General features: G+C 44.0%; 1 protein-coding gene across 7 annotated transcripts in view; it reads left to right on the plus strand.

Moving 5' to 3' along the window:
• sdk2b (sidekick cell adhesion molecule 2b) overlaps positions 1 to 22,838 on the plus strand; it is a 485,771-nt gene that overhangs the window by 421,820 nt on the left and 41,113 nt on the right. For all 7 annotated transcript variants that reach the window (XM_031804782.1, XM_031804780.1, XM_031804783.1 and 4 more), the window contains exons 14-29: positions 1,390 to 1,526; positions 2,051 to 2,198; positions 3,291 to 3,431; positions 4,181 to 4,362; positions 5,005 to 5,120; positions 8,299 to 8,494; positions 9,057 to 9,155; positions 9,357 to 9,548; positions 12,146 to 12,267; positions 12,547 to 12,656; positions 12,902 to 13,052; positions 13,280 to 13,517; positions 16,434 to 16,549; positions 16,901 to 17,090; positions 22,057 to 22,155; positions 22,491 to 22,685. In XM_031804782.1, coding sequence (XP_031660642.1) covers positions 1,390 to 1,526; positions 2,051 to 2,198; positions 3,291 to 3,431; positions 4,181 to 4,362; positions 5,005 to 5,120; positions 8,299 to 8,494; positions 9,057 to 9,155; positions 9,357 to 9,548; positions 12,146 to 12,267; positions 12,547 to 12,656; positions 12,902 to 13,052; positions 13,280 to 13,517; positions 16,434 to 16,549; positions 16,901 to 17,090; positions 22,057 to 22,155; positions 22,491 to 22,685 — 2,432 coding nt within the window. The remainder of the gene's footprint in view (positions 1 to 1,389; positions 1,527 to 2,050; positions 2,199 to 3,290; positions 3,432 to 4,180; positions 4,363 to 5,004; positions 5,121 to 8,298; positions 8,495 to 9,056; positions 9,156 to 9,356; positions 9,549 to 12,145; positions 12,268 to 12,546; positions 12,657 to 12,901; positions 13,053 to 13,279; positions 13,518 to 16,433; positions 16,550 to 16,900; positions 17,091 to 22,056; positions 22,156 to 22,490; positions 22,686 to 22,838) is intronic.

A 22,838-nucleotide genomic window follows, 5' to 3' on the forward strand; every position in this document is an offset into this window, starting at 1 on the left:
TATACCTCTCCTTAATGTAACCGCTGTGTCAGATTTTTAAAAAACGTACCGAAAAAGAACGCATGCAATAATCTGAGACGACGCTCAAAAGTAAAAACACCACAGCCGCAAAGATGCCGTCAACATAAACAAGAAATTACATGATAAATATTCCCTTACCTTTGATGATCTACATCAGAAAGCACTCCAGGAATCCCAGGTCCACAATAAATGTTTGTTTTGTTCGAAAATGTCCGTTATTTCTGTCCAAATACCTTCTTTTGTTAGTGCGTTTGGTATACATATCCAAACACTAATTCTGGTCAGCGTTATATCGTACAAAAACTTCAAAAAGTGATATTACCGGAAACATTTCAAGAAACATTTCAAACTAAGTACAGAATCAATCATTAGGATGTTTTTAACATATAGCTTCAATAAAGTTCCAACCGGAGTAGTCCTTGTCTTCGTGAGCAATGGAACGCTAGTGACTACCACGAGGAATAAACATGATCAGAAAATGGCTGACTGATTCTGCTATCATTCACTCCCACAACATCATAGAAGTCTCATTATAATTTATATTGATGGTTGACATCAAGTGGAACCCCTAGGCAGTGCAAAAACATTCATATCTCAAGGGGATTTCATTGGGGACTCTGGTGAATACATACAAAGCTCAGATTTCTGACTTCCTGTTTTTATTTCAACTCAGGATTTTGCCTGCCAATATGAGTTCTGTTATACTCACAGACATCATTCAAACTGTTTTAGAAACTTTAGAGTGTTTTCTATCCAATACTAATAATACAATGCAAATATTAGAAACTGAGACTGAGGAGCAGGCCGTTTACTTTAGGCACCTTATTCATCCATGCTACTCAATACTGCCCCCCAGCCATAAAAAGTGAAATAAAATTATATATTTTTTTAAATGGCCACAATCGGTATCCAAAAATGACGATTACCGATTGTTATGAAAACTTGAAATCGGCCCCAATAAATCGGCCATTCCGATTTAATCGGTCGACCTCTACTACGGACGGCAACAACGTCATACTCATGACCTACACGTAGAGAGACAGATGGGCGCTGTTTCACTCACTCTGAGGCTTTCTCCTGTGAGATACATTCAGCCTCTTGTGAATTGATTGATTTAAAGTTTTTGTCATTTTTGTCATTTTTGGGGGGAAGCCTCGCTTCCCTTGGCATCCATGAATACACACCACTGCTCCTGTCTGTCTATCTCTCTTTTCTTCTCTGCCCTTCTCTCGTAGGTTCCCATAATGAAGGATTTTGAGTGATTCTTACCTCTAAGAATTGATTAGGAAAACGAATCCAGTCATATCTCCTCTGTCTGCCCGCCTCTCTGATGAGCTCCCTGACTATCTGTCTATCTTCCCCTCACAGGCAGCTGCCCTATGCCCCAGAGAACCCTGTGTCTCTGCTGAGCTCCTCAGAGAAGAGGGCCATCAACCTGACATGGGCCAAACCCTTTGACGGGAACAGCCCCCTAATCCACTACGTCCTGGAGGTCTCCGAGAACAGTGAGTGATTTCAGATGGACACCTGCCAGACGACTCTGAAGTTAATCCGCTGCTCTACGGAGCGCTATATACTTTCAGTCTGAACCTGCCATCCTAGAAGTCGTTTGTGTGACTTCAAAAAGGGGTGTTGTCCACAGCACATTCATCAGCGATTGGATCGTCTCTAACAAATCTAACCATTCAAAGTTTCAATGTTGATGACGCCATCATGTAGGCAGGCTCTTCCCCAGCCCATTGGTTTCTGGGACCAGTCAGAAGGGTCAGAATATACTCATTCTAGAAATCGTAGGGGAGGGATGCAAATCCAGACTCATTATGGAGAAGAAACGTCATTTTGTCTGGAGCGATGTGGAAAGGTAGCCAGGCAAGGAGTAGCCAGGGAGGAAAGAAATTCAACTAGAGGAGGAGAGTAGAATGAGAAAAAATAGAATGAGAAAAAATAAACCACTGTTAGTTAGAGGAATAGAAGGAATAAGGATTAGATCATCCGCTGATTGTATGTCTGTTCTGTCTCCCTGTCCTAGACGCTCCCTGGGCTATCCTCCTGGCCAACATAGAGCCTGAGTCGACCGCAGTGACAGTCAGTGGGCTCATCCCAGCACGCTCCTACCAGTTCCGCCTGTGTGCCGTCAATGATGTGGGAAAGGGACAGTTCAGCAAGGAGACTGACCGGTGAGTGGATAAATTAATGAACAATTGTGTGAGTTAGCTAGTTAGTTAGTAAGCGTGTACATGAGCTTGGGCAAGCAGGTGAGGGTCCTCAGAGGATCCTTCTCTCCCCTCTGAAGCCACTTATATCATGCTATTCAATGATAACAGCCCACTCAGTCTCCCAGACAACAAGTGTGTGATCCCCTGTCCTAGTACACATTGTCAATGGTGTGTGCGTGTGTGTGTTTATCTGCTGAAGGAACAGTATTTGAGCCGATGCAGCCAGACACACACCACCACCTCACTCACTCAGAGAGGGATTTGGGGGTGTCCCGGGAGATTGTGGAGATCAGGTTGGCTTCACTAGCCTGAGTCACTTCGGAAATTGTACAGTGTGTCTCCTTTAAAATGACCCCCCCCCCTGCATCCCAAGTGGCACGCTATTCCCTGTATAGTGCACTACTTTTTAACCAGGGCCCATAGCGCAACTGTCCTCTTACACCGGCTAGCAAGTCACGCCAGCTCAAATGCAAACTGTTGGATCCCCAGCCATCTCCAGCTGAGAGTAGAGCCATAGGGCGCTCCCGCCCGACAGCGCAGGAATTCACATCGAGCACTTTGTGCTTCCATTTGATCGCTACTCCGCCTCGCTTCAGAAGCTTCATACAGTATCTCTCTCTTTGGTTTTGACAGGGTAGGAATAAACTGTAGGGTTTTACTGGATTTAATTGATTGAGCATCATCTGACTGGTGCACTGTGTTCTGTGGTCTTAGCCTTTTCACTCTCTGGGATGGTACCTTATGTCTCCATCTGTAGGGGATATTTTAGGAAAAGGCGTAATGATTATTTTTCCACAGCTGAAATAGGTAGATAGGATGAATGCTGAGAGGCAATGCAAGACAAAGAGGTTATGACAGAGACAGTGGTTCTCATAGTTGTAGAGAGACACAGTTATTTGCCAGATCAGTAAATCAACAGGGACAACGGCGTAAAATGCAGTCTTAGGAGTATTGAAATCTGTGTGTGATGTGACCCTCCTCTTTCTTCCCCTCATTTCTCTCTGTGTCTGTATCTTGTTCCCTACTTTCTCTCTCTATCACCACTCTCTGCAGTGTATCTCTACCAGAGGAACCTCCCAGTGCTCCTCCCCAGAACGTGATCGCCAGCGGCCGCACCAACCAGTCCATCATGATCCAATGGCAGCCCCCACCAGAGAGCCACCAGAACGGGATCCTCAGAGGCTACAGCGTCCGGTGAGAACACAACACCATGGGATGACAGGATGGGTTGGCTGCTGTAACCCTGGTTCTCTGAATGAAGGACGAGAGTTGTTATGCTGTATGATAGCACATAACATAAGAAGTCATGTTCATAATGAAGTAAATCCACTGTCTGTGGTTTAATGTGAGAGAAAGAGTCGTTTATGGGGTAGGCCTACTGTTGTAGTCTCTGGCAGTTTATCAATAAGGATAAACTCAGTTTACAGTAGGTTTGTTGCTGGTTGTGTCATGGTGTAGACCAAATAAGGCGGCAGGCATTCTGTAGATATTCCAATCCTTTAGAGTTAGAGCCAATGTCGTCATCGTCATCTGCTCACTCTGGCGAGTGCTGTAGTCTTGTGCTCTGTTTCCCCCTACTGTAGCTGTTATGTACTACAGTCCCTAGTATGAAAACACTGGCGCGGTGTCTCAGGTACCGTGATATAAAAACGCAAGTGTTCTCCGAGTAAGAATCCGTTTGTGCTCAATTTCTGCACCCTCGGTGGCCTTGTGACTACAATCGACTCATACTTGATTAAAGTATCAAAGTAACAACATCTCCAAACCAGACCAGACTAACCTCTCTCCTCCCTCTCTTCATTCTCTCCTACCCTATCTCTCCTCTCAGGTACCGTCTGACAGGTCTTCCAGTGGACTACCAGAGTAAGAACATCTCCAAACCAGACCAGACTAACCTCTCTCCTCCCTCTCTTCATTCTCTCCTACCCTATCTCTCCTCTCAGGTACCGTCTGACAGGTCTTCCAGTGGACTACCAGAGTAAGAACATCTCCAAACCAGACGTGACCAACCTTCTCCTGGAAGATCTTATCATCTGGACCAATTATGAGATCGAAGTGGCAGCCTACAACTGGGCGGGGCTAGGAACCTTCAGCCACAAGGTCACTGAGTGGACGTTGCAAGGAGGTGAGTGATCCTGGATACTCACTGCTCATTGGCCCTTATGCTTGTCAGTCAGATGTGAGCTGGAATAGTCTCTGCTCATTGGTCCTTATGCTTGTCAGTCAGATAAATACTTAGACAATGTGGAAATAAATATAATGGCAAGGATTTTACCTGTGGAGTTGTGAACTTTGTATACCTATTCAATGACTTGACACATAAATGAACTTGTCAAGTAAATACCCATGCCCGTTTTGAGGATATAAGAAGGATGTTCAACAGGGATATTTTCTTGATACCATTCATGTAGAAGACAACACAGTCAGTACTTGGAGTTAACACGCATGTCAAATAGTATTGAAGTCTTGCTGAATACATTGACTACTTTCTGAATACAGGTATGTCTTCCTATTGCATCCTCTGTCAGCTCTGGATGGTACATTACATGGGAAGGGAAGGTGTGAAGAAGTGAATATGGGGGCCCCTGCCCTGTCCTGCAGAATCAATAGCAATACATGGGATAGAGACACATACTGTAAATTCTTCCAGCCAAGGCTGTCCAATCTATAAGGTGTTTAGTTTAATCTCATGTTCTCTATATCCATTCCTCTCGCTCTCTCTCTCTCTGATTCTCTCTTCTCCTTTTTTCTCACTTATCTTCCTCAGTGCCGACTATAGCCCCCAGTAACGTTCAGGCAGAGGCTGTCAACTCCACAACCATCCGTATCACCTGGGCCGCCCCTAACCCTCAGTTCATCAACGGGATCAACCAGGGATACAAGGTGAGGGACATCATAAGACACAAGTCACCCTGTCACTAAGGGCAGTACCATCTAATGGGTGATAGACACAAGTCACCATGGCACTAAGGGCAGTACCATTTAATGGGTGATAGAACTATGGCTGCGAGGTTAGAGACAGCCTGCCATTAGGTGCTGGTACATGTCTCATACTGTGTCACAAGGGGAAAGAGATATGCCACTCCTAACCATTGTGAAAGATGGCTTCCAATTTCTAATTGGTTTCTTTGACTTTCATTTTCTGAGCGTTTTACCAGCTATCTATCTTGTGGCTTAGTAGATCTGGAAGTCGTTTGTTCAATCTCTCCAGCCCATACTGTTATGAAAGCTGGTTTTGTTATTTACAGATGTACTTGATAGGATCAGAATGAGCTGTATGGAGAATGACTGTTTAGAGTCAGCTGTACTAGAACTTCATTCTATAGAAAGTCTTTGAGATGTGATGACACATGCATTGTGTTTCTCTCTGGAGAGTTCACTTAGCAGGACATCTCAGGCGCCACTACTCTCTCTGACTGCAGGGCCTGTCCCTAGAGAGAGGTTACTGAGAGGGATGGAGGGAGGGTGATGTTTACTGTTTATTTCTCTTTTCAAATTCTTATTTACAATGACGGCCTACCCCTGAGATGCAGTGCCTTAGACCGCTGCGCCACTCGGGAGCCCCCCTTTTGTGTCCCTTTGATATTTTAAGTAGAAATTGTGCACCAATATTGAATTTTAAAAGCATGTTATATTGAATGAAGTGCACCATAGACCACACGGATAATTTTTTTATATGAATAAAGGCTGGCTAAAATGTGAAATTTCAGCATCATTATAAAGGCCTAGTTATTTTGCTGCTTTGACATTTCTGAAGATTATTATTTATATTTCACGTGATTAGTGATTCATTTGTGTCTGTCCCTCATTTTAAAGTAAACCCTGTAATGGCAACAATTTACCCCTTTAAAATAATGTACCATTCCACCAAGGGAAATGATTCACAGCAGGTGACATGGTTTGGGTCTTCTGAACAGCATGGTGGAAAAGGAAGGAAATCTCTCTCTTTTTGGTGGATTTATAATTGTTTCATCATCTATGACTGAGGTGGTCTGTTTGCTTAATTTATGTTAGGAAAACTTGAGTTTGATGTGTGCAACATATGTCTAATTCCTAATTTCATGAACACCATGTGTTCCCATGCTCTTCACCACATGAGGAATAATGGCTGATCTTCACCTAAAACTCTTATCGTCAACCCTGTTAGCGGCCCAACAGTTTGATATTATATGTGAGTTTATTTTTAGAAGGGATACTTAAACAATGAGGAATATTGGATTCATCAAATAAATGCTTTTAAATAATAGTTACAGTGTTGACAGACAGTGTAGTGAAAGTGCAGATAAAATGCTCTTAGTTCACAGGGTTTTAATGCCTGAGATGGCAAAAGTGGTTTCCCGTAGGCTAAACATTTCCTCCATGCACTTGAATGTTGACAGAAGATATATTTTAAAGTTCATTTCTTAAAAGTTTGCATGTCCAAAAGGCACTCATTTTGTGGAACAACCAATGTATGTGCTTGTTCGTCAGTATGAGGTGTGTGTGCGATAGCTTGTGTGTGTGTTTTGTATGAGGTGTGTGTTTTGTATGAGGTGTGTGTGCGATAGCTTGTGTGTGTGTTTTGTATAAGTGAGTGTGTTTTGAATGAGGAGTGTGTTTTGTATGAGGTGTGTGTGCGATAGCTTGTGTGTGTGTTTTGTATGAGTGAGTGTGTTTTGAATGAGGTGTGTGTTTTGTATGAGGTGTGTGTTTTGTATGAGGTGTGTGCGCGATAGCTTGTGTGTGTGTTTTGTATGAGGTGTGTGTTTTGTATGAGTGAGTGTGCAGAGTGGGCATCCATTTATTCCACATTTGGCTCACACACCCACCCCACCGCACACTCTTTCCCAGAGTCAAACTCTACTTACAGCCTGGGAACCAAGATTGAAATAGACCCAATATATTTGCCAAGGGTAGTATTTGTCTAATCACCTAATTGACCACTCGGTACATTAACTCTCATTCTGTTATGTGTGTGCAATCCCTCTACATTAGACCTGCTACCTGCAATTTATATTTCTCTTTCACTCTCTTTCTCTCTCTCTGTGGACTCATTCCAGCCCTGCCTTCCAAATCAAATCCAATCAAATGTATTTATATAGTCCTTCGTACATCAGCTGATATCTCAAAGTGCTGTACAGAAACCCAGCCTAAAACCCCAAACAGTAAGCAATGCAGGTGTTGAAGCACGTTGGCTAGGAAAAACTCCCTAGAAAGGCCAAAACGTAGGAAGAAACCTAGAGAGGAACCAGGCTATGAGGGGTGGCCAGTCCTCTTCTGGCTGTGCCGGGTGGAGATTATAACAGAACATGGCCAAGAAGTTCAAATGTTCATAAATGACCAGCATGGTCAAATAATAGGTCTGGGACAGGTAGCACGTCCGGTGAACAGGTCAGGATTCCATAGCCGCAGGCAGAACAGTTGAAACTGGAGCAGCAGCACGGCCAGGTAGACTGGGGACATCAAGGAGTCATCATGTCAGGTAGTCCTGAGGCATGGTCCTAGGGCTCAGGTCCTCCGAGAGAGAAAGAAAGAGAGAAAGAGAGAATTAGAGAGAGCATACTTAAATTCACACAGGACACCGGATAAGACAGGAGAAGTACTCCAGATATAACAAACTGACCCTAGCCCCCCGACACATAAACTACTGCAGCATAAATACTGGAGGCTGAGACCGGATTAGTCAGGAAACACTGTGCTTCCAGTGCTTACTCAATGACAAGAATATGTTTAGAGTGACACTAACCATTCATATAATAATTATGATGCCACATGACACCCCAGAGAAGGTCAACAGCACATGAAACGGAGGAGAGTTGGATTAAACTAAATGTGAACATGATTAGACTTGGAGAGTAACAGTGCTATTTAGGTCAAATTTGGGGTGTAAATTGTGGGCAATGAAAGAGTTAATATGGTATCCGATGCACTTTGGTTCCCATTCACAATTTCAAATTGAGGGCTAAAGGTAAAACCAGTCAGTCCTATAAGATGTTCTACTGTTTATGTTCTACCATTTACTTCTTATTTCCAGTTTGATCTCACGTTCTTCCTTATCTGTTTCCATTTCCCATTCTGCTAGCTGTTGGCATGGGAGCCAGGTCAGGAAGAGGAGGTCACCATGGTTACAGTGAGACCTAACTTCCAGGATAGCGTGCATGTGGGCTACGTGACAGGGCTGAAGAAGTTCAGAGAGTACTACACCTCTGTGCTTTGTTTCACTACGCCAGGGGATGGCCCCCGCAGCACTGCTAAAGGCCTTAGGACACATGAGGACAGTGAGTTCCAAATGCACGCGCACACACACACACACACACACACACACACACACACACACACACACACACACACACACACACACACACACACACACACACACACACACACACACACACACACACACACACACACACTGTTGAATGGACATGGCCAATCATACTGAAACATGCCCACTGGGTCAAATCTATTATTCAGCACAGCCTAACAGCCTAGTTCTACAGATCTAATGAATGCGTATGCTACATTTGGGTTTCTGCACACATCCACACATAATTGGGACACATTTTCTCAAGAGATAATTGGTTGGCCATACTGTACTGGGCCTCTACTTGTAATTACGCTGTTGTCCAAGTAAAATGTTGCCTATTTTAGTAGCTGTAATGACTGTTCAACGTGTAAAAGCCACATTTTCCTGATTTCTTCATATTACATGTAATAAATGTAGTTTGCTATTCAATATAGTATAACAAGACATCTAAATAATTGTGAATGCCATTGAGCTCCATGGGATCCATTGTGTTATCATTCTCATCATAATAACCACCGTGCCCTCCTCTCTAGCTCCTGGGGCTGTGGGTCACCTGAGCTTCACAGATATCCTAGACACGTCTCTCAAAGTGAGCTGGAGAGAACCTGGAGAGAAGAATGGAGTTCTCACAGGTACGCCACACCAAAGACATTAGAGCTGAAGAAGATGACCTACTTCATGTTAAGAGTTGGATCTGGCCACCTATACACCTCCCTCTGTTCATCAATGTCCTCTGTTTCTCTTCTATTAGGCTCAGTTCGTATTTGTACAAAAAAAACTCTACACAAATAATATTGTATTTATTGATGAATTTGATTGATTCTCTGTTCCAGGCTACCGTATCTCGTGGGAGGAGTTTAACCGCACCAACACACGGGTGACCCACTACCTCCCCAACGTGACCCTGGAGTACCGCGTCACAGGGCTGACCGCCCTCACCACCTACACCATCGAGGTGGCTGGCATGACCTCCAAGGGTCAGGGACAACTGTCCTCCTCCACCATCTCTTCTGGAGTACCTCCAGGTCAGTTCCCAACCAGTCCCTAACCCTACCCTGTTATCCCTAGCACCAGCCAGGGGAAACTGTCCTCTTCCCCCATCTCTGCTGGAGTGCCTCAAGGTCAGTATTATCGATGGCTCAGTCCCTGGTGATTCAGAATAGGCCCCTTATTCACTTTATAGTGCACTACATTCAGGGTGCCATATCAGATGCAGCCCTGACTGAGCTCAGCCAGAGTGCTAGTTGGTATCCTGATTACTAGCCTCAGCATCACTGACCCTCCTCAGTCCATGTCCAGGCCTAAAACATTGTCTGCTACCCCCAGAAACCTAGCCAGAACCCAGCTTCCAGCGGGCTGCCCTGTCACCCGCCACTTGCATCCCCAAACGTCCCTAACCTCTCACCATTTCTACAGAATCCTGAGTGACAGTAACTGTGTGTGTGTCTGTCTTGCTCCAGACACTATGTAACCGTACCCCAGTCAGTCAGTCAGTCAGGCAGGCAGAACTGTGACAGACAGAGAGCCATAAAGTAGGAGACTACACCAGACCAGGGGACTTACTTCTCCACTTCAAAACCGACAGTTCAGAATTAGATTTTAATACACTTCACCCAGAAACCCAGCCAAAAGTAAGAGCCCATCGAGACCATTTAGGATAATTCCAGTTTACGATTTCCTATTAAAACATGCTACAGTGTATTATAAAAAAGAAAATACTTCCAGTCAATTATTATTGCACCGGTGGTTCCCCCAGACACTATACAGTATGTCTTTCAGAGCTGTCTAATAAAAAGAGCCATTCTATCGAGGGCCACAGTTAGTAAGGTATGGAGCTGTGGTTATCGTTCCCAGAATGGTGATTACTATGAATATAGCTGTACGCCTCCACCCTAGAGATCTCTCTCTGTGCTATTGTCTGAATAACCAGGCATGCTAATGATTTAAAGGTGCTGATTTTACTATTCTAGTCATATAGTCTATAGTCCATTTCATTATGAGCCAATAGACCCACTCCATCACCTTGAAGAGTTGGCCCCTTTCACTATACAGTGCCCTGGGGTGTGCTTGTGTCTCAGTCTTGCATCCCAAATGGCACTCTACTAGTGCACTGCTTTTGACCAGGTCCCATAGGGCTCTGGCCAAAGTTAGTGCGCTATATAGGGAATAGGGTGTGATTTGGCAAGCAGCCTTGTGCAATGGTGAGGTCTGTTGTTTTACTTGCAGCAGTTTATGTATTGGTGTATTGGTATGGCATTAAAGCAAAGGGATGAAATGAAGGTGACTGAACTAAATCAGCATAGTGGTTGCCTGGCAATTAGTCACGCTTCACATTTCACATAACAACTATGCAGAGAACAAGTGCATCATCGGACTGGCGGAAGGGCAGGGGAGGGGACTTTTTTCAAGACTCTGGTTTGATTGTGAGAAAAAAGATTGCAAAAAACGTAATAATAAACATTTACATTTGTATTTTGTATTTTTTTATTATTCATAACGTACTTATAAAGACAGTATCCAAGGCCTCCTGTGTGGCACTACAGACCCGGGTTCGATCCCCGGCTGTGTCACAACAAGCCATGACCAGGAGTCACAAAGGGCTGTGCACAATTGGCCCTGCGTCATCTGGGTTAGGGGAGGGTTTGGCCGGGGGGACTTTACTTGGCTCATCGAGGCTCTAGCGACTTCTTGTGGTGGCCGGGCACCTGCAATCTGACTTTGGTCGTCAGTTGAACAGTGTTTCCTCCGACGCATTGGTGCGGGCGGGTGTTAAGGAGCGCGGTTTGACGGGTCATGTTTCGGACGAGGCATGACTTGATCTTTGCCTCTCCCGAGCCCGTTGGCAGTTGCAATGATGGGATAAGACCGTAATTGGATATCACAAAACAAATACAAATACGGTATCCGAATGTAAATGTTTATTATTAATATCATGAATTTGGCATACTATTTATAGGACTATGCAAGCTTTTTCCTAGATCCCCATCTAGTCCTGCCAACCTGAAAAGTTTGGTTTATTCTTCTTGAGAACTTTGAGTTGAGTGAAGCGAAACTCTCATGAGAGCGAGATAACTCAAAAGCATTGGCCCATCTCCGGTGCAATATCCATTTTAGAGCACAAGGTTGCACTGTCACTCAGTAATATATTTCCCTGTAGACAACTTTTAGACGACTCCAGAGCGCAGATATGAGAACTGAGATCCAAGCCTGAATAATCCTATTGATACTTTTCATTCAGAAATACTTATTGTAGAACTAAGTTAATCTATCCTTTCTGGATATAGTAGATGCATAGGTCTGAAAACATTACTTCCTAAACCAGTAAGGATTTAAAATATAGAGATACACAATGTAGTCAAATTAAAAAAGCATTACATTAGGCATAGAGACCTCTGTATTATGATTTCTGCCCCACTCATTACTTACAACTGTTTACTGTGTTAAAGGCCCTGTCTCACTCTTGATACCCTTTCTGTTCCTTCTCTTTCTCCCTGTATTATTCCCTCCTTTCAAATGGAAAATAAAGTTAAAACTCTCTCTTTCGCTTTCTCTCTTGCTCCCTCCCTCCCTCTCCCTCTCTCTCTCCCCCCCCCCCCCCTCTCTCTCTTGTGTGTCTGTGTAGAGCTGCCGGGTCCTCCCACCAACATGGCCATCTCCAACATCGGCCCTCGATCCATCACCCTCCAGTTCAAACCTGGCTATGATGGAAAGACCTCCATCTCTCGCTGGCAGGTAGAGGCCCAGGTAAGAAGGCCTTCTTCCACAGAGAGATGAGCTTAGCCTGGGCATAAAGTGTCTGACCGCTCCCCCCTGATCTGTGACCCACATCAACTATGACTCCCAAGTGGCACCCTATTACCTATATCAAATCAAATCAAATGTATTTATATAGCCCTTCGTACATCAGCTGATATCTCATCATCTCTATATATATATATCTATATACTGCACTACTTACTCTATAGGGTGCCATTTGGGATGCAGCGTATATCATGTTGTGTTGTGTGTTGTTGTTGTGTTTAGGTCAGTGTGATAGGAGACAATGAAGACTGGGTGATTGTTCACCAGCTGCCCAACGAGCCTGATGCCCGCTCCATGGAGGTGCCAGGACTCAACCCATACACTTTCTACAGGTAGGCTGCTATGTACCCCTACACCTTTGACAGGTACTATACTTAACTCCTATACCTTGACCCCTACCCATTCTACAAGTGTGAGGCCCAACTACCCCGAATTGAGCACATCCTTAACTCTATTCTATTCTATTTGTAGAAACCTGTGTTTTTCCTGGCCATGTGACCTGGCCACAAAAAACTCTAATGGAAACCTATGGAATACTCCTGTGATAACTTTGCTCTTGTTTCCTCTCTCCTGCTAGGTTCCGTATGCGTCAGGTAAACATTGTGGGGACCAGTCCTCCAAGTCAGCCCTCCAGAAAGATCCAGACCTTGCAGGCCCCTCCAGACATGTCCCCCGCAAACGTCACCCTGCGCACAGCCAGCGAGACCAGTCTGTGGCTTCGATGGGTGGTACGTGACGTCTCAACAGACTGACATTATGACTTGATGCTCTGAGTTTTTCATCAAGCGATGATGACTGGCTGTGTGTCTTCGTGTGTTGTAGTTTTTATCTCTCGTTTCTTTCTTTCATTTTCCCTCTTTCTCCATCTTGCTCTCTCCCTCTCCACCCCCCCCCCCCCTTTCTCCTTCTTTCTCTCCTCCTCCCTCTCCCTCTTTCTCTCTCACCCCCCTCCCAGCCCCTACCAGAGTGGGAGTACAATGGGAACCCAGATCTGTTGGGTTACCGGCTCCAGTACTCCCGTACAGGCTCCCAGGGTAAGGCACTGACCCATGTGATAGCTGACCGGCTGGAGAGGGAGTTCACTATCGAGGACCTGGAGGAGTGGACAGAGTATGAGGTCAGGGTTCAGGCTCTCAACGGTATCGGGGCCGGGCCCTGGAGCCAGCCAGTCAGAGGGAGGACCAGGGAGTCTGGTGAGATTACACATCATACTCTATGTCTGCGCCTCAAATGGCACCCTATTCTCTATACAGTATAGTGCAATACTTTTGACCAGGGCTCATAGGGATAGGAATGCAATTTGAGACACATACTGTATGCAATTACACAGAAAATTATCCAGTGTTAAATGAACACTGAAAGTGTGGACCTGTGTAGACACTGGAAAGTGTTAAATTAACACACTGCTTGGTGTAAAGCTTTATTTCCCAGAGTGCTTTGCCTTTCGAGTGAATTATAGAGTTGCCACCCATGACTGTATTTGTTAGGGACAGGTTGTTGCATTAATCAATTTTCAGTCATGTAGACATCACCAAGTGAGATCCTGAGTGAATAAAACGTTATTATTTAACTCAGTATGTACTTCATAAGGCCTTATTTTGCAGGCCTACACTCTAAACATAATATTTAACTCTGTAAGTGTTGAATAAACACTCATTGGTGTAAAATAACACCAATGTTGGTGTTAATAACCGGAGTTGAACCAAAACCATGCCCATCGTTATCATATTTCCCAGCATCCTCTAATGCAGGTCGATTTTAGGTCGATTTTAAGAATATTTTCTTTCAATATCGATGTTTTTGCATGTACATTGATTTATTAATTAATGCTTCTCAAATATAAATGCCATACATTTTCTAAACTAATCCAATATGTTACTTGGATTCATTGTACCCGTTACTGAAATTGTTGTTCCAGTTTAGATCCCTTAGCTAGTTTCATATTTCAGTTTTCCCAACCATGAATTCAGGTTGCGGGGGATAAGAAACACAGAAGGTTAGAAATCCCCTCTCTGGCTGGATTTCAAATTAAACTTCACTTTGTAAGACATCATAATGTGACAGGTTGTGTGAATAACCCACCAGGTTGGCTTGTTCGGATTACCCAAACATGGGTTAATTTAACCGTCAATGTAATTTTTGATCAATTTCATTCTGGGTTTAATCTTCGGGAGGATAGTTATTTTAAATAGTTATTTTTGGCCACCTGTGAGAGTAAGTGTCATTCCAGTTGATCATGTTGAGTATGTACACTATGATGTAAAATTGTCCTTATATTTTTGCACATTAGATATTCTAATCTTAAAAAATATGACCATTATTATTTACTTATTGCTACAAAGGGGTTGCTATCCCATTGGGATATCACATAGGGATATTACATGGGGATTTGCATAGGCTTTGAATAAACTCATACACTGCCTTTCGGAAAGTATTCAGACCCCTTGACATTTGACACATGTTGTTATGTTACAGCCTTATTCTAAAATGGATTTTAAAAATCCTCAACACTCTACACACAAGAGCCCATAATGACAAAGCAAAAACAGTTCTTAGATGTTTTAGAAATACCTTACTTACATAAGTATTCAGAACCTTTGCTATGAGACTCAAAATTGAGCTCAGGTTCATCCTGTTTCCATTGATCATCCTTGAGATGTTTCTACAACTTGATTGGAGTCCACCTGTGGTGAATTCAATTGATTGGACATGATTTGGAAAGGCACACACCTGTCTGTCTATATAGAGGTCCCACAGTTGACAGTGCATGTCAGAGCAAACACCAAGCCATGAAGTTGAAGGAATTGTCCATAGCGCTCCGAGACAGGATTGTGTTGAGGCACAGATCTGGGGAAGGGTACCAACACATTTCTGCAGCATTGAAGGTCCCCAAGAATACAGTGGCCTCCATCATTCTTAAATGGAAGAAGTTTGGAACCACAAAGACTCTTCCTAGAGCTGGTCGCCCGGGCCAAACTGAGCAATCGATGGTCACTCTGACAGAGCTCTAGGGTTCCTCTGTGAAGATGGGAGGACCTTCCAAAAGGACAACCATCGCTGCAGCACTCCGCCAATCATGTCTATATGGTAGAGTGGCCAGATGGAAGCCACTCCTCAATAAAAGACACATGACAACCCGCTTGGATTTTGCCAAAAGTCATTTAATTTTGGCACTCTTTGATCTACAGACTTCATTAATTTTAGGACATAAAAGGCATGACCTACTGCTACTGTATGTTCCTATGGCTACTGCCTCATCCACCCACACTATTAGACTATCAGGCTATAATCACACATGTGTGGGTAAGGCCCAGACTTCCTGCATATGACCTCTTTTATCTACCCACGTGTATGGTATGGGGGCCAGGGTCATTTTTTTCTTCCTGCCTCATGGAGCTATATGAAATGGACACCAACCGGTCTGCCTGCATTCTGCTCCTTCACACAGTCTCTCTCTCTCTCTCTCTCTCTCTCTCTCTCTCTCTCTCTCTCTCTCTCTCTCTCTCTCTCTCTCTCAAAAACAAACTAAAGTGAGGCATGAGTTGTTCTTTCGTTACGCTTTGTCTTGCTGTCTCTGGATGTTCTTGTAGAATAGGCAAAGGGTTAGGATGTTCTCTCACTGTGCTGGTGCAGTCACTGTGGATACCAGACTTTAGGGAGGAGGAAATTGGGAACAGATGGGCTAGAATGTGGAATTCCTCAGCTTTTTTCCTTTTTTCCACTCACTCCAGCAAATTGTTCCGAATCACTGTTTTATGTCCAGGGATGAGTGCCAGGAAGGAGCCGTGGCCTAGCTGGCCTGATATAGAGCTGTGCTTTCTCTGGAGCTACAGCCACGCCTGGGTTAGACACTAGGCCTCAGTGGTTCACCAGTATGTGTCTTCAATGCTACACATGCAAGAACACGCGCGCTCTCTCTCACACACACACACACACACACACACACACACACACACACACACACACACACACACACACACACACACACACACACACACACACACACACACACACACACACACACACACACACACACAGGCCCATGAACATCATGGAATGCATTTAGTTTATAAAAGTTAGTTTATAATTGTTTTCTTTATTTTATATAGTCCCCTCCTGTGGCCCTACCAACATGTCAGCCTTCGCCACCACCTCCAGCAGTATCCTGGTGCGCTGGTTTGAAGTACCAGAACAAGACCGGAATGGACTTATCTTGGGCTACAAGGTGTGTGAGACGTTCAGTTATCACCCTCGCCTCCAAGAGGGACACAATACTGTGCAACCAAATGATTCCATTACTCTCCTTTCTAATCCAATTTCTTCCTTTTGCTCTTCCCCTCTTCCTTCTCTCTTGCCTAATTCCACTCTGTCATCCCGTCTCTCTTCCACTCTGTCTTCCACTCTGTCTTCCCCTCTGTCTTCCCATCTTCCCTCTCTACTCCCCTCTTCCCTCTCTCTTGCCTAATTCCACTCTGTCATCCCGTCTCTCTTCCACTCTGTCTTCCCCTCTCTCTTCCCATCTTCCCTCTCTACTCCCCTCTTCCCTCTCTTTTCCTCTCTTCTCTCCCTCCTTCAGGTGTTGTATAAGGAGAAGGACTCCGACTCGTCCCTCCAGTTGTGGACAATAGAGGGGAATGCCAGCCACAGTGTCCAGCTGACTGGTCTGGGGAAATACGTCCTTTATGAGATCCAGGTCCTGGCCTTCACCCGCATCGGAGACGGCATGCCCAGCTCACCACTCATACTGGAGAGGACCCTGGACGACGGTAAGCCCTGGGCTGCCTAATATCTGCCTGTCTAAATTTAGAATAAAAGCCTAGAAAAGCCTTAGATAATGAATACATGTATACATTCAAATGTTATTTGTTACATGCTTTGTAAACAACATGTGTAGACTAACAGTGAAATGCTTACGGGCCCTGCCCAACAATGCAGAGAGAAAAAAAATGAAATGATAGAAAAATTATAACACAAGGAATAGATACACAACGAGTAACAATAACTTGGCTGTATACACAGGGTAGCAGTACTGAGTCGATGTGCAGGTACAGTACACGGTAATTGAGGTAGATATGTATACAGTATATAGGTAGGGATAAAGTGACTAGGCAGCAGGCTAGATAATAAACAGTAACAGCACCACGTGATGAGTCAAAAGAGTTCATGCAAAAATGGTCAATGCAATAGTCCGGGTAGCTATTGATGAACTATTTAACTAACTATTTCGCAGTCTTATGGCTTGAGGAGAGAATCTGTTCAGGTTCTTGTTGGTTCCAGACATTGGTACAGCTTGCTGTGTGGTAGCAGAGAGAACAGTTTATGACTTGGGTGCCTGGAGTCTTTGACAAATGTTAGGGCCTTCCCCTGACACCGCCTGGTAAAGAGGTAATGGATGGCAGGGAGCTCGGCCCCAGTGATGCACTGGGCCGTATGTACTGCCCTCTGTATCGCCTTGCGGTCAGATGCCAAGCAGTTGCCATACCAAGCGGTGTTGCAGCCAGTCAAGATGCTCTCAATGGTGCAGCTGTATAACTTTTTGAGGATCTGAGGGCCCATGCTAAATATTTTCAACCTTCTGTTGTCGTGCCCTTTTCACGACTGTTGGACCATAATAATTCCTTAGCTCAAATGCCTTGGTTCAAATGCCTTCCATTTCATTTTTTGGTATTTATTCATCTGTATATATAGTATTTTAGTATATATATATATTTTTTACTACTCTAGGGATATAGTTATTGCTTGGATAAACGTATTTACGTGTTGATTTCTTTTTCACTCTTTATGTGGTGCGTACTGCACAGAACACCAGAATAATTATCACTGAATTATCACAGTGAATTATTGTCATGTTTGTTTATGTGTCAATTAATCCCATAAGGAATGGGTTGCCAACTAGCGAATTGACACAAAAATAAAATGGAATTAATTAATTCCTTAGTGATATGGACATCGAGGAACTGGAAATTCTCAACCTGCTCCACTACAGCCCCGTCAGTGTGGATGGGCTGTGCTCAGCCCTCTGTTTCCTGTATGCAACAATCAGGTCATTTGTCTTGCTCACATTGAGGGAGATGTTGTTGTCCTGGACCACACTGTCAATTCTCTAATTTTTTTCTCATCATCGTTGGTGATCAGGCCTACCACAAACTTAATGATGGTGTTGGTGCTGTAGTCAATGAACAGCATTTTCACATAGGTGTTCCTTTTGTTCAGGTGGGGTTCAGGTCATCTGTGGATCTGCTGAGGTGGTATGCGAATTGGGGTGGGTCCAGGTTGTCTGGGATGATGGTGTTGATGTGAGCCATCACCAGGCTTTCAAAGCATTTCATAGCTACAGATATAAGTGCCCAGGGGGCAATAGTCATTTAGACAGGTTACCTTTGTGTTCTTGGACACGGGGACTATGGTAGTCTGCTGGAAGCATGTACAGTGCCTTGCGAAAGTATTCGGCCCCCTTGAACTTTGCGACCTTTTGCCACATTTCAGGCTTCAAACATAAAGATATAAAACTGTCTTTTTTTGTGAAGAATCAACAACAAGTGGGACACAATCATGAAGTGGAACGACATTTATTGGATATTTCAAACTTTTTTAACAAATCAAAAACTGAAAAATTGGGCGTGCAAAATTATTCAGCCCCCTTAAGTTAATACTTTGTAGCGCCACCTTTTGCTGCGATTACAGCTGTAAGTTGCTTGGGGTATGTCTCTATCAGTTTTGCACATCGAGAGACTGAAATTTTTCCCCATTCCTCCTTGCAAAACAGCTCGAGCTCAGTGAGGTTGGATGGAGAGCATTTGTGAACAGCAGTTTTCTGTTCTTTCCACAGATTCTCGATTGGATTCAGGTCTGGACTTTGACTTGGCCATTCTAACACCTGGATATGTTTATTTTTGAACCATTCCATTGTAGATTTTGCTTTATGTTTTGGATCATTGTCTTGTTGGAAGACAAATCTCCGTCCCAGTCTCAGGTCTTTTGCCGACTTCATCAGGTTTTCTTCCAGAATGGTCCTGTATTTGGCTCCATCCATCTTCCCATCAATTTTAACCATCTTCCCTGTCCCTGCTGAATAAAAGCAGGCCCAAACCATGATGCTGCCACCACCATGTTTGACAGTGGGGATGGTAGGTTCAGGGTGATGAGCTGTGTTGCTTTTACGCCAAACATAACGTTTTGTATTGTTGCCAAAAAGTTCAATTTTGGTTTAATCTGACCAGAGCACCTTCTTCCACATGTTTGGTGTGTCTCCCAGGTGGCTTGTGGCAAACTTTAAACGACACTTTTTATGGATATCTTTAAGAAATGGCTTTCTTCTTGCCACTCTTCCATAAAGGCCAGATTTGTGCAATATACGACTGATTGTTGTCCTATGGACAGAGTCTCCCACCTCAGCTGTAGATCTCTGCAGTTCATCCAGAGTGATCATGGGCCTCTTGGCTGCATCTCTGATCAGTCTTCTCCTTGTATGAGCTGAAAGTTTAGAGGGACGGCCAGGTCTTGGTAGATTTGCAGTGGTCTGATACTCCTTCCATTTCAATATTATCGCTTGCACAGTGCTCCTTGGGATGTTTAAAGCTTGGGAAATCTCTTCACAACAGTATCTCGGACCTGCCTGGTGTGTACCTTGTTCTTCATGATGCTCTCTGCGCTTTTAATGGACCTCTGGGACTATCACAGTGCAGGTGCATTTATACGGAGACTTGATTACACACAGGTGGATTGTATTTATCATCATTAGTCATTTAGGTCAACATTGGATCATTCAGAGATCCTCACTGAACTTCTGGAGAGAGTTTGCTGCACTGAAAGTAAAGGGGCTGAATAATTTTGCACGCCCAATTTTTCAGTTTTTGATTTGTTAAAAAAGTTTGAAATATCCAATAAATGTCGTTCCACTTCATGATTGTGTCCCACTTGTTGTTGATTCTTCACAAAAAAATACAGTTTTATATCTTTATGTTTGAAGCCTGAAATGTGGCAAAAGGTTGCAAAGTTCAAGGGGGCCGAATACTTTCCCAAGGCACTGTAGGTATTACAGACTGGGTCAGGGAGAGGTTGAACATGTCAGTGAAGACCTGCCAACTGGTCAGCGCATACTCTGAATATCTCTTCCTGATAATCAGTCAATATTAAAGGTCTTACTCACTTGGGCTACGGAGAGCGTGATCACAGTCATCCCGAACAGCTGGTGCTATCATGCATGGTTCAGTGTTGCTTGTCTGGTAGGCTCGCGTCACAGGGACAGCTTGCGGCTTGGTTTCCCTTTGTAATCCGTGATTGTTTGTAAGCCCTGCCATATCTGATATGCATCAGAGCCGGTATAGTAGGTTTCGATATTGGTCCTGTATTGACGCTTTGCCTGTAGTAGCGGAATTTTATATAAGCTTATGGATTAGTGTCCCACTCCATGAAAACATCAACTCTTGCCTTTAGCTCAGTATGGATATGGCCTGTAATCCATGGTCTCTGGTTGGGATATGTACACATGGTCACTTTGGGGATGACGTAGTTGATGCACTTATTAATAACTGAGGTGGTAAACTCCTCAATGCCATCGGATGAATCCCAGAACATATTTCAGTCTGTGCTAGCAAAAAAGTCCTGTAGATTAGCATCCGAGTCATCTGACCACTTCCGTATTGAGCAGGTCATTGGTACTTTTTGTTTGAGTTCTTGTTTGTAAGCAGGAATCATTAGGATAGAGTTATGGTCCGATTTGCTAAAAGGAGGGTGAAGGAGAGCTTTGTGTGCGTCTCTGTGTGTTGAGGAAAGGTGATGTAAAAAAAGATTCTCCTCTAGGTGTACAGGTGACATGTTAGTAGAAATCAGTTTTCCTGCATTAAAGTCACTGGCCACTAGGAGCGCTGCCTCTGAGTGAGCATTTTCTTGTTTGGTTATGGCCCTATACAGCTCATTGAGTGTAGTCTTTGAGCCAGCATCGTTTTATGGAGGTAAATAGTATGGTCTACAGCTTATCATGAAATATTTTAACTCAGACAAGCAGAATATTAATATTAGCAATCGTGCACAAGCTGTTGTTAACAAAGAGACACAACCCCTCCTCTGAGCTTCCCCGACGCTGACTTTCTGTCATGCCGAAAAACCAGCTAGATTATCTTTACCATGTCCTTGCTCAGCCATGACTCAGTGAAACATAGGATATTACAGATCTTCAGATCACGTTGATAAGAGCTCATCCAGTTTGCCAATAGAACAGTGGGTAGAGGCGATTTATCCACTCTCTGATGTAGTCTTGTTAGGTATCCCGCACACCGGTCTCTATAGTGCCATCTCCTCTTTCTTTGAGTGTCTGGGATTTGGGCCTGGTCTGAATAATCAATGTCTTTTGCCTCCGGAATTCTATAGAAATCCTCGTCCAAATCGAGGTTAGTGAGAGCTGTTCTGATGTCCAGAAGCTCTTTTCAGTCATAGGAAACATTATGTCTAAAAAAAAAGTTAAGATCAGCATGAGAAAATACACAAATTAGCACAATTGCCCAGGAGCCCGTAAAACGAGGACTATTCCCTCCAGCGCCATTCATCCATCTGCTCATACAAGATGTGTTATACCAAAGGATATGTAAAAGCTTTCAAATAGCTTATTAAAGCTATCCAGACTTTGATATTATAGTTGACCAATGCCCACTGCCATTCAGTAACCCACTGCATCAGATGTAAAGAGAAGAAGTGTTCAAAAGTGTAGCCCCTCTGCCCCCCTCTCGTCTCCAGTGCCCGGCCCTCCAGTGGGCATCCTGTTCCCTGAGGTCCGGACCACCTCGTTGCGTCTCATCTGGCAGTCCCCGTCTCAGCCAAACGGCATTATCCTGGGTATGTGATTTAACCTTTGACTATGACCACACCTTGACCTTTCACCTTTAACCTGTCCAGACTCTACAAGAATGACCCTCTCATACAGCAAACAAAAACAACACTTATTTTGACTATGATAATTACAAATATATCAACTTTGGACCTAGCAACGTGGAACGAGCCTGATCCCTTTGTTCGCCATTTTTGTGTCCGGCAGAATCACGTTTCATGCTGAGTCCCTGTTTCTTTTTTTTAGGGGACATTTTGAAGAACATTTGAAGGAGTTTATCATATCTTTTCTTTCTGACTCTCTCTCTCTCCTGTCATGTGTGTTTCCTTTCTCCTCCTCTCAGCCTATCAGATCACGTATCGTTTGAACTCGAGCAACAGCAACACGGCCACAGTGGACGTGCTGAACCCGAGTGCTCGTCAGTACATGGTGACGGGCCTGAAAAAAGATTCCATGTATGTGTTCCGCATCACAGCCCAGACACGCAAGGGCTGGGGAGAGGCCTCAGAGGCACTGGTGGTCACCACCGAGAAGAGAGGTAAACATATTAATTGAAACATATGTCAGATGAAGTATTGTATCACATTAGTGTGTAACCTATTGTACTTGGTGAACGTACCAAAAAGGGACGTTACTATGGAAACATGGAAATATGCGTTGTAAGAAGAAGTAGTATAAAACATTAGTATGG

Source organism: Oncorhynchus kisutch, linkage group LG25 (genome assembly GCF_002021735.2).
Source record: "Oncorhynchus kisutch isolate 150728-3 linkage group LG25, Okis_V2, whole genome shotgun sequence".
Lineage (NCBI taxonomy): Eukaryota > Metazoa > Chordata > Actinopteri > Salmoniformes > Salmonidae > Oncorhynchus > Oncorhynchus kisutch.